The 13,409-nt window shown below is 48.4% G+C and overlaps 1 protein-coding gene across 6 annotated transcripts; it reads left to right on the forward strand.

Annotated features, from left to right (window-relative positions):
• The first annotated feature begins 325 nt into the window (after positions 1–325).
• Positions 326–12,946, forward strand: Ceacam3 (CEA cell adhesion molecule 3). Of its 6 annotated transcripts, none has more exons than XM_087623900.1 (7): positions 326–578; positions 1,593–1,952; positions 5,596–5,962; positions 7,383–7,729; positions 8,925–9,278; positions 10,820–11,167; positions 11,902–12,185. In XM_087623900.1, the coding sequence occupies exons 1-7, from the start codon at positions 515–517 to the stop codon at positions 12,183–12,185; spliced, it is 2,124 nt and encodes a 707-aa protein (XP_087480026.1). In that variant the 5' UTR covers positions 326–514.
• The last annotated feature ends 463 nt before the right edge of the window (positions 12,947–13,409 follow it).

Below are 13,409 nucleotides of genomic sequence, written 5' to 3' on the forward strand. Positions count from 1 at the left end.
AAAGGATTAATCTTCATCCCCACTCAGTCCCTTTCCAACCCTCACAGATATCTGTCGCCTTCCTGCTGGGAAATACCACCTTCCCAGAACACGGAAGACACAGGGCAGACTGGGTGCTCAACTGGGTCTCTGTGTCACAGGGACGCATGGGTAGGATGGAGGCTTCCTCTTTGGTGCTGACAGATTCAAGACCAGGACTCAGCAGATGTCCTGGGATGAGCCATTGTTCTCTGAGGGCATGGGGATGTTTGTCAGCACAGCTCCTCAAGGTGTTGCCTGGAGGAGAAGCACAAAGATAGAAAAGTTGAGACGGATGCAGGGTAGCATTGAGAGTGGAAGGGACAGAGCAGTGCCTTGGACACAGACCCCACCACCCCACAATCCACAGATTCTGGGAAGTGCTCCTCCTTGAGAGGACACCTAGCTCAAGAGGAGGAAAGACAATAACAGTTAGGTGCCTTGCTGGAACGAAAGCTCCTCTCCTAAGAGTGAGGCCATTCTAGTGAGAAGACAGATGGAGCTGTCCTCTGTGCTTCCCTGCAAGAGGTGTACTCCCTGGCGGGGGCTCCTGCTCACAGGTAAGGGTGCTTACTCCATGGTTGTGTGTGGGGTGGGGGAGGCCCAGAGTCTCCTGAAATGGACAGAATCCTTAGGGAAGATGTGTAGTTTCTGTTTGTAATCATGTTATAGAAGGTGCAGTGAGGGAACAGGAAGCTCTGAGCAGACAGGAGCTGAGGAGCAGAATAGAAAAGCCTCAGCTGCAATTATTCAAATTCAGTCACAGGGTGAATCTCCAAATAGAAATCAAACATGGGAGGGCCAGTGAGATGGCTCAGTGTGTGGATACAGGACAGTCTGAATTCACTCCTCAGCTCTCACAGCATAGATGGACATACAGACTCCTGAAGGCTCTTCTCTTCCCTCCACACTGGTGTGTGTCACGTACCTGTAGTGTGCACACTGGGACATGTACCTTCCCAAACCCTCACGAACAATACAGAAATATTAAATTACACTTGAATATAATTATTTTTATGTGCTATAAACATGGAAATTATGTAGACAAACCCAGAGATATCTTTTCTTCCTTCCTTCCTTCCTTCCTTCTTCCTTCCTTCCTTCCTTCCTCTTTTTCCATACTAGTTTCTGAGATTTTTTGAGGAACTGAACCTTCCAAAAAGACCATACCAATCCCTGTCCTCAAAAAGCCTTTTTTTTTCTAATGGACTGGAAATCATTGTATCCAGAGGAGAAAGTCAATGATTTAGTGGAACCATAAATAGAACAGAAAACATTCAGGAAGTGAGGATTGTATGGAGGAGGAAAAAGAGGAGGAGGAGGAGGAAGAGGAGGAGGAGGAGGAGGAGGAGGAGGAGGACCGAGAGCCGGTTCTCCACTCACCAGACACTTTATGGAAAGAGTGATATGGGGACACCTGAGTAGAGGATTCCACAGAGAGGAAATGACACCCTTTGAGGTTCTGAGGGCATGGAGGTCATGCTGCTCACCTCCATTAAGGGTGCATCCTACCTACAGGCTGAGGGATGCTCACACCTGCTCAGGATTGTCAACTTTTCTCTCTTCCCTTCTAGCCTCCCTCTTAACCTGCTGGCTCCTGCCCACCACTGCCCAAGTCTCCATTGAATCCTTACCACCCCAGGTGGTTGAAGGAGAAAATGTTCTTCTACGTGTTGACAATTTGCCAGAGAATCTCATAGCCTTTGTCTGGTACAAAGGGCTGACAAACATGAGCCTCGGAGTTGCACTGTATTCACTAACCTATAACGTAACTGTGACGGGACCTGTGCACAGTGGTAGAGAGACATTGTACAGCAATGGGTCCCTGTGGATCCAAAATGTCACCCAGAAGGACACAGGATTCTACACCCTACGAACCATAAGTAATCATGGAGAAATTGTATCAAATACATCCCTGCACCTTCATGTGTACTGTAAGTAATTCTTTGTGAATTCTGGGTTATGGGTGGGGTCCTTCCACTAGACACACAGAAGTGTCAGGCCTGGCCTGTGTCTCCCTTCCTTCTGCATTGTATCTACATGTTGGGGCTTGAACATTTACTGCAGGACTCATATGCTGGAGAATAATGTCAATTGGACACAATCCTTCATTTGATTTCACCTTGGAGAAACCTGGATGCATGGTGGGCAAGTCAGCCAAGGACATCAGCCTCTGTCTAGACTCTTGGGATGCTGAGTAGGAAACTGTCCTTGAATAGTCCAGGAGGGGGGAAGGTCATGCCTGGTTGAGGATGCCCTGTGCTCCTTATGCAAGTGAATACCTGATAAGCCCTGATTCCAGACCTCTGTTACAGACTTATCTCCTCATGGCCCCGAGAATCATCTTACTAGGGCTGGGCTTTGCCTCTCTCTCAGCAGAGACCAGTGCTTTTGAGTAGTGAAAGTATTTTGCTATGTGTAAGCAGACAGTGCATTGCAATGAGAGCCATGGTTGGTTAGGTCTCCTGGATGTCCCTAGTGACTCAGCAGGGTGAGGATAGCAGGGCAGGTGCCCAGTCCATCATCTAACTCTTCTAATGGTCTTAGGAAACTTTCAGGAAGGTCAGGATCCCTAAAGAGAGGGACAGAGGACACAGGTCCTCCTGACAACTTCTTGTCTTCTGGGGACAGTTCAGTGATTTCTCCTCTGCGTGCACAGGCTCTGCTGATGTGGACAGGTCCTTGTGAGGCAAGTGGATCTGTGTCCCCAGGCAAAAACTGAGAAGGTTGAGTAGATTCAGAAACCCTGGTAAATTTTCATATCTGAGAATGGTAGACCTTTGATCTACTCTGGACCTGGTTCCTGTCCTGGAGCATGTGACCATGACACCCCACACAAGGATCATAACAATCATGTAGCACAGAGCACAGAGCACAGAGCACAGAGTTCTCCATGCTACTGAGGTATGTAGATGGGCTAGCTCTGAGGGTTTAGCCAATAAGTTTCCCTTTTTGGACATTCTTCCTTGCAAAAGGTCCACCCTGAGTAAGCTGTAGGCATCTATTTCCCACTACCAATAAACAATTTGGACACGGAAGGACATGTAAGGTTCTCTCTCATCAAGAACCTCCGTGGGGGAAGCTGCAGAGATCAAGGACAAGGACACTCACCCCTGAACTAAAAAGCTGGATTGGCTCTCCCTCCAACCCCTGTGCCTGTCTGCCCTGATGCACTGGGCTCACTGAAGGCCCTCAGACCAGTCCCCACTCACCGAGAGTCCCAAAGGTGTCTGAATGACCAGGAATTTGAGAACCCCAGCTTCAGCCCCAGCCCATGTTGTTTCTCACCTGGGGCCCTCATTTTGCCCCATAATATAGCCTAATGCCTACCATTTCATCTGCCTGAGCTGTGTTCACAAACCCAGTTGTAAGGTGGAAAGGGGATCCACAATTCCTCAGAAATGAGCTGAAGTTCCTATAAGTGACCAGGAGGAGGCAGCATCAGGAAGTACAATGACTACTTAGGGAAGTATTTTCTGTACCAGGAACCCACCTTGTATCCTGGCTTTTATCTCTGTTCCCATAGACCTGGAGGTCATTGGCACAGCCTTCTCAGACCTCTCAGCTGCTTCCTGTATCTGCTGCCCCACCAAGGGATCATGTTCGCATTCCTGACATTCATTTTCTCTGGGAAAGCAAGGGTGTCCTATGGGAAGCACCTAGACAGAGGTTCAAGGCATCTCAGAAAGGCCACGCAGCACATGGGCAGAGCCACCTCACAGCTCAGGACACAGAGGAAGTGTGCCCACCATCTTGAATCCCTGCATGGGACGATGGAGCCCAGAGCAGTCCTTCCAGGACTCAGGTCACCTCCCACACACTCAGGAAGTGAGGCTCCTGACACAGCTGCTCCTGGGCCCCTTTTCTCCCTGAGAATCCTGACTGGTGACTGCAGTGAGAACGCATCTGTCCCCTCCCCCACTCGTCACACAGCTGGCCCCTTGGGATCCTCACACACATCTCTGTCTCCTTCCTCCTGAGAGCAAACTCCATCTTTGCAGGGCACTGAGAACACAGGGCAGACTGGGTGCCCAGCTGGTTCCTGGGTCACCCAGGGAGTGCAGAGTCCCCCTCCTTGTTGATGCTGAGAAAGGCCAAGGTAGAGCAGAGGGCAACGTCTGGGTGAACAGCTGTTGTCTCAGGGAACAAGGCTGTTCAAAGGCTTGTTGTTCATAGTGTGTTCTGGAGGACTGAAGCATAAAGAGCCAAGGGGGGAGGGTTTGTGGGAAGCACTGAGAATATACAGGGCAGGAAACACAGCATTCTCTACCCCCCACACTTCATGGGACTCCTGCCTGGGAGATCGCTGAGCCTAGAGCCGGTAAAACAAGAGAACTGGGGAGCTGTGCTGGAGCAGACTTGCCACAAAGGGAGGATAGCTATGGCTTCAGAGACCAGGAAGGTACTCTGTACTCTCTGAGAAGGTTTTACCACCTTCCAGGGCCTACTAATCATGGGTGAGAAGACAAACTTTACAGAGTGTGAGAGGAGAGCACTCACCTATTCTCTGTAGTCTCCTCAGGGGCTCAATGACTTGAGAGGAGTCTCAGGGTTTTTAGGAGAGAAGACACAGTGGGACAGAGGCTCTTGATGAAGAAAGAGGGGAAGGAGGAGATTGTTCTCACCCACAGTTCATCATCATGAACCCAGTGTTCTGAAGACTGAGGTTCTCAGCTGTGATGCCCCAAATAAGTAACCAAGCTGGTGTTGATCAGTGATGTGGCTCAGTGGATATGGGTGTTTGCTTCATGTCTGACAACTTGAGAACCAGTGAACACAAGTTGTTCCCTGACCTCCACCTAGGGATGGTGTCCTGCACCCACTAACACACACACTGAGGCACAACCTTGAAAGAAACACACACACACACACATGCATACACACACACACAAACACACACACTGAGATAAATCCATGCTCTGAAACTCACACACAAATATAATTCATAAATAAGTAAAAATAAAGAAAATGGAAGATTCAATACTGTATCTCCAAACTGATGAATTTTGTAAATAAATCTATGTATTGGCAGTGTCCACGAACATTTCTAAGCATAACTACTGTTACTGCTACTGCTACTGCTACTGCTGCTGCTGCTGCTGCTACTACTACTACTACTACTACTACTACTACTACTACTACATGTAAGACATATCTGTGTTCTCATGAAGCTCCAGTCCTTGTGCCCTGAAAGACAGATCTATAATGAAAGCCAGAAGATGAGGTCAGGTGTGGACTAGAATCACTAAAACAACAGAAACTTAACAACAGAAAGTTGGAGAGTCAAGAAAGGGTGTGTAGGGGAAGAGTTGGGGAGGCATCACCCCAACACCTCTCTAGTGTATGCAGAGATCTGAGGACAGTGAGGCGGGGCCACATTGGCACCCAAGAAAAGAGTACCATAGAGAGGAGATGACAAGTGAGGTAAAGCGCATGGAGGTAAAGCACTGACCTCCACCAAGCTGGGCAGGGAGACTCTCATCCACGCACCTCGCCTGGGTAATAGACACATCTTTGGGTGCCATCTTAGCCAAATACAAAAGCCCTAATGTTGATGGATCTCTGTCTTCCTTCTAGTCTCCACTTTGACCTGTGGACGCGCTGCCACCTCTGCTCAGCTCAGTATTGAATCAGTGCCGACCAGCATCTCTAAAGGAGAAAGCGCTCTTCTCCTTGCTCACAATCTCCCAGAGAATCTCCGAGCCATTTTCTGGTATAAAGGGGCGATTGTGTTCAAGGACCTTGAGGTTGCTCGATATGTAATAGGCACAAATTCAAGTGTGCCGGGGCCTGCCCACAACGGCAGAGAGACAATGTACAGCAATGGATCCCTCCTGCTTCAGAATGTCACTCGGAACGATGCTGGATTCTACACCTTAAAAACTCTGAGTACAGATCTGAAAACTGAAATAGCCTATGTGCAACTCCAGGTGGACAGTAAGTAGTTCTCTGTGATCATTCAGTGTTGGTCCAGGTTTAGACACACAGCAGTGTTTTGCTTGCTCTGTACCTGCCTTCCCTCTGCACTTTGTCCCCATGTTAGTATTTGAGAACTTTGTGCAAGACACACATGGTGTGTTCTGACTCCACCCTCAGAGAGTATCGTGTACGCATGCGTGCGTGCGTGCGTGCGTGCGTGCGTGCGTGCGTGTGTGTGTGATAGGAAAGGGACTCAATCTAGTCTCTTGAGGCTCTCACTATGAACACGGTATTGAGAAAAACCATCTTGACACCAGGCAGATTTTGATATCTTCACAGATGTGCACCAGGAAATGCTGGCTGCAGACCCCTGGCACAGGCGGAACCTTAAGTGACCCTGAAGAGTATTTTGCCAGCTTTGGACCCTTACTTCCTGTTGAAACTGACAGGGAATAATGGTTTTTGGCTGTCTGTAATTCCTAGCATGCAAAATCAACTAGTGCACTAATTTGAGAGCCACTTGTAAGCGAGGTCACCTGGGCGCCTCCTTCCAATACTCAGCATGGAGAACATAGCCGGACAGGTCATCAGGCCATGAGCCAACTATTCACATTGGCTTATGAGACTTCACAGGAAAGTCAGGGTATCCATGGGGAAGAATAGAGGGCACAGGTCCTCCTGACAAAGGCTTGCTTGTCCTTTGAGGTCCAGCTCAGGGAATCCTCTCCTGTAGCCAAACAGTAAGAGGCTTTGCGGGTCTTGACAGATCCAAGAAATGAGCTTCAGTCCTCCCATTGGTCACCAGTGGGTGGTATTAGCTCATGCTCACACAGTGAGATGCTGGTTTCCCGGAGAAGAGGAAAGCAATGATTTCCATTTCTGTCCCAATAGACTCAAAGGTCCCTCCCACAAGGCCACACTGACCCACTGGCTGCTTCCTGTGGCTGTCCTATAGCCACTAGTGTAGTATTCCAGTGCTACACCAGGGAACCTTCCTTGTTCAACCTTCTCTCTTCTAGCATCTTTTACAGGGAAAGAGAGGGTGACCACAGGGAAATTGCCAAGGAAAGGACATTCCTAAAATGCCAGGGTGGACGTGGGCTGACCCGAGCTACATCTCAGTTAACAAAGGAAGCTGGAATTCAGGTTTCCCTTTGAAACCCCCCACAGCAGAGTGAGCCCACACCTCTCTGGGGCACAAGGGATGTGTGGCCAGTGAGCCAGGGCCACGTTGATGCCCAAGGAGAGAGTGTCACACTGATCAGATGGTAATTGCAGAGTCACGGAGTGCATGGAGGTAGTGTTGACCTTCGCCAAGTAGGGCAGAGGGACCGTCACCCACGGGAATGGAGACCTCAGCTCAGGGTACAGGGCGCCATCTTAGTCAAATACAAACACCCCAATATTAATGGATCTCTCTCTTCTTTTCTAGCCTGTTTTATGAGCTATGCTGGCCCTCCCACTTCTGCCCAGCTCACTGTCGAATCAGCGCCTACCAGCGTTGCTGAAGGAGCAAGCGTTCTTCTCCTTGCTCATAATCTCCCTGAGAATCTCCGAGCCATTTTCTGGTATAAAGGGGCGATTTTGTTCAAGGACCTTGAGGTTGCTCGATATGTAATAGGCACAAATTCAAGTGTGCCGGGGCCTGCCCACAGCGGCAGAGAGACAATGCACAGCAATGGATCCCTCCTGCTTCAGAATGTCACTCGGAACGATGCTGGATTCTACACCTTAAGAACTCTGAGTACAGATCTGAAAGCTAAAGTAGTACATGTGCAACTCCAGGTGAACAGTAAGTGAATCTCTGTGATTAGTCTGTGCTGGGTGGGGCTAGACACACAGGAATGTCCTTTCTGGCCTGTGCATAGTGTCCCCATGTTGAGGTTTGGGCGCTTAGTGCAAGACAAACATGGCGGAGACAAATTGCCATAGATCAGACTTCATTGTCTGATTCCCTTCTGCATCCAGGAAGACCTGGATGGAAAGCAACTCGGCCTAAGATGTCAGGTACTGTTCAGTCTTGTGGGGTTCTCGATGTATGTTCCCCTAAGAAAGACCTCAATCAGGCAGGCGCTGGTTGAGGAAAGGATGGCATCCTAAGAGAGGTGAGCACCAGGAAACCTTGACTGCACACATCTGTATGAATCTCAACAACTTGTGACCCAAGAGAACATTTTGTCAGGGCTAGACTATTAACTCTCAGAGCTGACAGAGAACAATGGTGTTGGCTGTCTATGTCAAACCGGGGTAGATATTTTCTCCAAACATGAGTTTCATATATAAAATCTAGAAACTTTACAGAGCCCATGGAGGGGTGCTGCTTATGGGCTTGCTCCTTGTTGCTTGCTCAGCCTGGTTTCTTATAGCACCCAGGATCCCCAGTGGACTGGACTCTTCCCTATCAATAACCAATTAGGAAATGTACTCTGGGCTTGCCCACAGGCCAATATGGTGGTGATTTTACAACTGAGGCTCCCTCTTTCAAATCTAATCGAGCATGTTGAAGTTGGCACAGAGCCAGCCAGCATAGTTCCTGATCCTTTTCTGAGACTTGAGCCTGCCAAGAGTATCAGATTGCTTCCAGCCCTCACCCATCTCTAGACCTGTGGGTTGGAGAGCACGGTAGCAAGAACATTTAGAAGTAAAAATGGAGTTGAATGGAGCCACAAAGGAAACTGAGAAAGAAAGTCAGAGAATGTGGTGTCTGTGGAGAAAAAGTTCAGAGAAGGCATAATCTACCTCGTGTGAGCATGAGTGTGCACAGTGTCTAAGAGCAGTGAGGAGATGACATCTGAGAAGAGGAAATGACAGGTTCCAGGGCGCTGAGGGAACAGAGGTCAGATTGCTGACTTCCACCAGGTGGGGTAGAAATGTCTACACCTGCATCTCTAGGCTGAGTGAAGAGTCCATCTGCTCAGGATGGAGGTCGCCATCTTTCCACCAAGCACAGTGATCCCATGTGATGACTTTTCTCCTTTCCCTTCCAGCCTCCTCGTGCTGTGACCCTCTCACTCCTGCCCCACTCACGATAGACCCAGTGCCACGGCATGCGGCTAAAGGGGAAAGTGTTCTTCTTCAAGTTCGCAATCTGCCAGAGGATCTGCGAATGTTTATCTGGTTCAAATCTGTGTATACCTCCCAGATCTTTAAAATAGCAGAGTACAGCAGAGCCATTAATTACGTCTTCAGGGGCCCTGCACACAGCGGAAGAGAGACAGTGTACACGAATGGATCCCTGCTGCTCCAGGATGCCACTGAGAAAGACACAGGCTTGTACACACTACAAATAATATACAGAAATTTCAAAATTGAAACAGCACACGTTCAAGTCAGCGTGCACAGTAAGTGACTCTCAATGGCTTCCAGATGCTGGGTGTGGTTTATTCTAATTCATAACTGACTGTGAGGTCTGGGCTGTGCCTGCTTTCCCCCACTGCATTGTGTCCTCTCATGGGTGTTTGGGCACTTACTGCAGGGCACACATGGGGTAGACCAATAGCATTAGAGCAGAACTCCTCACCTGTCTTTACCTGCAAGAGGAAGGCCTGTGCTGGGTAAATTCAGGCCAGGATGTCACACTCAGCCCTGACCCTTGAGTCTCTCATCATGCACATGGCCCCGAGGAAGACTCTGTGGGGGTCAGTTAGGCCCTGCCTGAAGAAGTAACTTCAGGTCCTCACAGAGAGCACCAGGAAGCTCTGGCTGTTAATTTCCATCCCTGTTTAGACTCCAGGGGACACTGGGGATTGTTTTTGTCACTGCGTGTTTTTGGAATCCTGTTGGAGCTGACATGAGACAAAGCTCTCTTGGCATGTGGAACCAGCCAGTGAACTGCCATGAGTGTCATGGTTAGGCTAGTTCCCCTGGACACCTACCTCAGAGACTCAGCAGGGAGAGCATAGCTGGACAGGTGCCCAGGCCATTAACTACTGTCCTGATGGGATTATGAGACCTCACAGGAAGGTTAGCATCCCAAAGTGGAAGGACAAAGACATCAGTCTTCCTTGCAAGTGGTTGACCTTTGGAGTACAGCCCCCTGAATGCTGTTCTGCCAGAAAATGGGAACAGTTGCTGAACTGGACAGAACCAAGACATGGTCTGCAGTTCCCCCAGTGACCACTAAGTGGCTATAGATGGCCACAACCACTGCCTAGAAAAGTATTTCCAGGAGCCATGTGCTTTGTAGCTTAGCTTCCATCTCCCTCCCCATCTCTACAGATCTGGAGTCCTCTGGTACAACCTTATCAGAGCTACATACCATCCCACCCCATGGCCCACATATGCATAAACTAACTGAAGTATTAACCAGTGTCAGTAGCTCTGAATATGAGAATTTCATCAACACCTGGACATGCAAGGACTTGAGACATCAGTCTTTTATCCACCCACATGTATCTGAGTCTGTTCAGGCACTGAACCTTCCTAAAAGATCAAACTAGTCTTTCCTATCAGGACTCTAGCTCTAGTCGACTGGACGACAGACAAGGAAGCTCACTTTGAAGTGAAGTCAGGGATTGAATGGAACCAGAAAAGGACTATGTCAAAGAGAGCAGAAGGTAAAGACTTCCTCTGTAGAGGAAGAGGTGATGGAAGGTACCCTCATCCTCCACATCTCCTGAGTGTGAGCAGGCACGTGAGGACAGGGAGGGTGGAGACACGTGAGGACAGAGTTTCACGTGTAGCAGAGGAAGCTACACACAGTCAGGTGCACCAAGGGCATGGAGGTCGTTTGCTCACTCCCTCTGGGTTGTGCAGACATTGCCTCCCACCCGATGAGTGATGGATCTAAGCTACTCTGGTCACGGGACCACATCTTTTCACCAACGGCAGAGGCGTCAATATTGATGGATTTGTCTCTCTTCTTTTCTATCTGCCCTTTTAGCCTGTGTTCACCCTTCTACCACTGGCCAGCTTGTAATCGAATCGGTGCCACCCAATGTTGTTGAAGGGGGAGACGTTCTCCTACTTGTTCATAATATGCCAGAGAACCTTCAATCCTTTTCCTGGTACAAAGGCGTAGCCATTGTCAACAGACATGAAATCTCTCGGAACATAATAGCCAGTAATAGAAGCACATTGGGGCCTGCTCACAGTGGCAGAGAGACAATATATTCTAATGGCTCTCTTCTGCTCCACAATGCCACCGAGGAGGACAATGGATTATACACCTTATGGACTGTAAACAGACATTCTGAAACTCAAGGGATACACGTGCACATCCACATATACAGTAAGTAATTCTCTGAGATGTCTTGGTGCTGGTGGGGTTGAACCCATGTTACACACACAGGAGTGTCAGGTGTGAACTATGCCTTTCTTGCTCTCCATGTGTCTCCATGTTGGAGTTTGAGAACTTAGTGCAGGGCATATGCCTAGTAGACGTACTTAAATGGGTCAGAATCCCTCACCTGTCTCCACCTGCAGAACAGGTGTGGAGATCTGCTGTGCACTGCCGTGACAGCTGCAGTCATCTAGGTCACCTGTGCACCTCCTTCTCCTGAGCCTCAGTGGACAAGTGCCAGAACAGAATACAACTTTCTTATGGGCTTAGGAGACTCACAGGAAGGTCAGATCTCCTAGTGGAGGGACAGAGGTTATGATTCTCAGGGCAGCTTGTTGCCCTCAGGGGTCCAGCTTAGAATAAATGGTAAGAGATGTTGCTGCTTTGAACAGCACCCCCATCCCAAGGTCAGGCCATTGCTCTTATCTAAGCATAACCCATAAACACAGCAGTGATCATGCACTCTACTAGTGTAGGAAAGCAAAGACCTAGGATACACGGCGGCTGAATCAGGGCCACACAGGCCAGGCATGGCAGATCCAAAGCAGAAGAGATCTGTCTGTGGTCACAGCTCTGATGTCTCCACCCTGGAGGTTCTTTTAGGCATCTGATCACTACAGTGGTGCTGCCTGAGCTCTCTGAAGGACTCCTGTCATTTGGTCCCCTCCTCTGTTGCTTTGCAGAGCCTGTGGCACAGCCCTTTATCCGAGTCACTGAATCCTCAGTCAGAGTGAAGAGCTCTGTGGTCCTCACCTGCCTCTCAGCTGACACTGGAACCTCCATCCAGTGGCTCTTCAACAACCAGAATCTGCGGCTCACACAGAGGATGTTGCTGTCCCAGACTAAGTGCCAACTCAGCATAGATCCCGTCAGGAGGGAGGATGCTGGAGAGTATAGGTGTGAGGTCTCCAACCCGGTCAGTTCGAAGACGAGCCTCCCAGTCAGCCTGGATGTGATCATTGAGTGACCCCCCACCTTCTCTCATCCTACAGCAGAGTGGGGGACATTTCTTTATCAATGGGTACAAAATGGAGCAAAATTATGTGGTGAAAATTGTCAGTTGCTACTCAGGTACAGTCAGCATGTTGAGTCATGTCTGTATCCCTAGGATAAACATGTACAAGGACAAGCCAGAACATAGAGACTCAGTTTCCAAAAAAAAGAAAACATCAATACAGTAAACAGTATTGTAGTGGTGTTAAGAGTTAGGTTGTGGATCAAATACATAGCCAATCCTCAGAATCCATGGGAACTAATTTCAGGAGCCACCAATATTCTGTATGCTCCAAGTCCCCTGTTAGCATGGTGCAGTGACTTCATAGAGATAAATGCATCTTTTGCATGCTTAAGTATATTCTGTGTATAACTAATTCACATAGTACCATTACTGTCTGGGCACCAGTTATCCATGTGAAGAAAGGACAAGCAACAGGAGAAGGGACTGCCCTTTCCCAGTGGACATAACTTGTGTCTAAATAGTTTTGATCCACAGTTGGGTGTAACATTCATAGCAGAGACCCAACTCTGGACTCTGTATATCCTGACAGTGGCATTCATAAGATTCTTATTCCTGTTTTTTCTTCCTTCCTTCCTTCCTTCCTTCCTTCCTTCCTTCCTTCTGAAGGGCATATATGGGATTTCCCATTTTGAGTATTTTGAAGTGGGCAATTAACATGAAACACACTCATATTGTCATGTGACCAATAAATGTTGTCCATTCTCAAAGCATTTTCAACTCCTCCCATTCTCTCTAGCCCCGTGTAATCCCATCTACTGGTGTTTCTATGCATGTGACAAAAACAGGATATCTAATTGCTTTTGGTCAATATTAGTTTACAGAGTACAGCTCAGCTGGATGTGTTTGCTCACCAGTTCCAGAAACTTCTGTAGACTCTAGGTTTTTCTCCAAATGAATTCATGACACCTGCAGACATGTCTTACAGCCAATTGATTAGCCACCATTTGTCTGTTTGTGCTGCCTAATTGCTCTGTCTATGGCTCCTGAGGGATTACTGAGCAGATGTGGTCACAGCAGCATCCTTGATTTTTGTCTTAGAGTGAAATCTGTTAGTGTCCCTTTTGAGTACTGGGTTGCCTATGTGTTGGTCTCCACGTGAGCCCTTAACTTAACTGGCATAGTCTATCCCTAACTGCCTATTTCATCACTAAAAACTCTTCACTTTACCTGGGT

This window comes from Rattus norvegicus, chromosome 1 (genome assembly GCF_021556685.1).
Source record: "Rattus norvegicus strain SHRSP/BbbUtx chromosome 1, alternate assembly SHRSP_T2T, whole genome shotgun sequence".
Classification (NCBI taxonomy): Eukaryota; Metazoa; Chordata; class Mammalia; order Rodentia; family Muridae; genus Rattus; species Rattus norvegicus.

Excerpts from the sequence above, each read along its gene's own strand:
- Ceacam3 (XM_087623859.1), top strand. The coding sequence starts at position 515 with ATGGAGCTGTCCTCTGTGCTTCCCTGCAAGAGGTGTACTCCCTGGCGG. Across the intron at positions 9,278-10,806 it reads ACGTTCAAGTCAGCGTGCAC|TCTGCCCTTTTAGCCTGTGT; the intron begins AGTAAGTGACTC and ends TCTTCTTTTCTA. Across the intron at positions 11,168-11,901 it reads CGTGCACATCCACATATACA|AGCCTGTGGCACAGCCCTTT; the intron begins GTAAGTAATTCT and ends GTTGCTTTGCAG.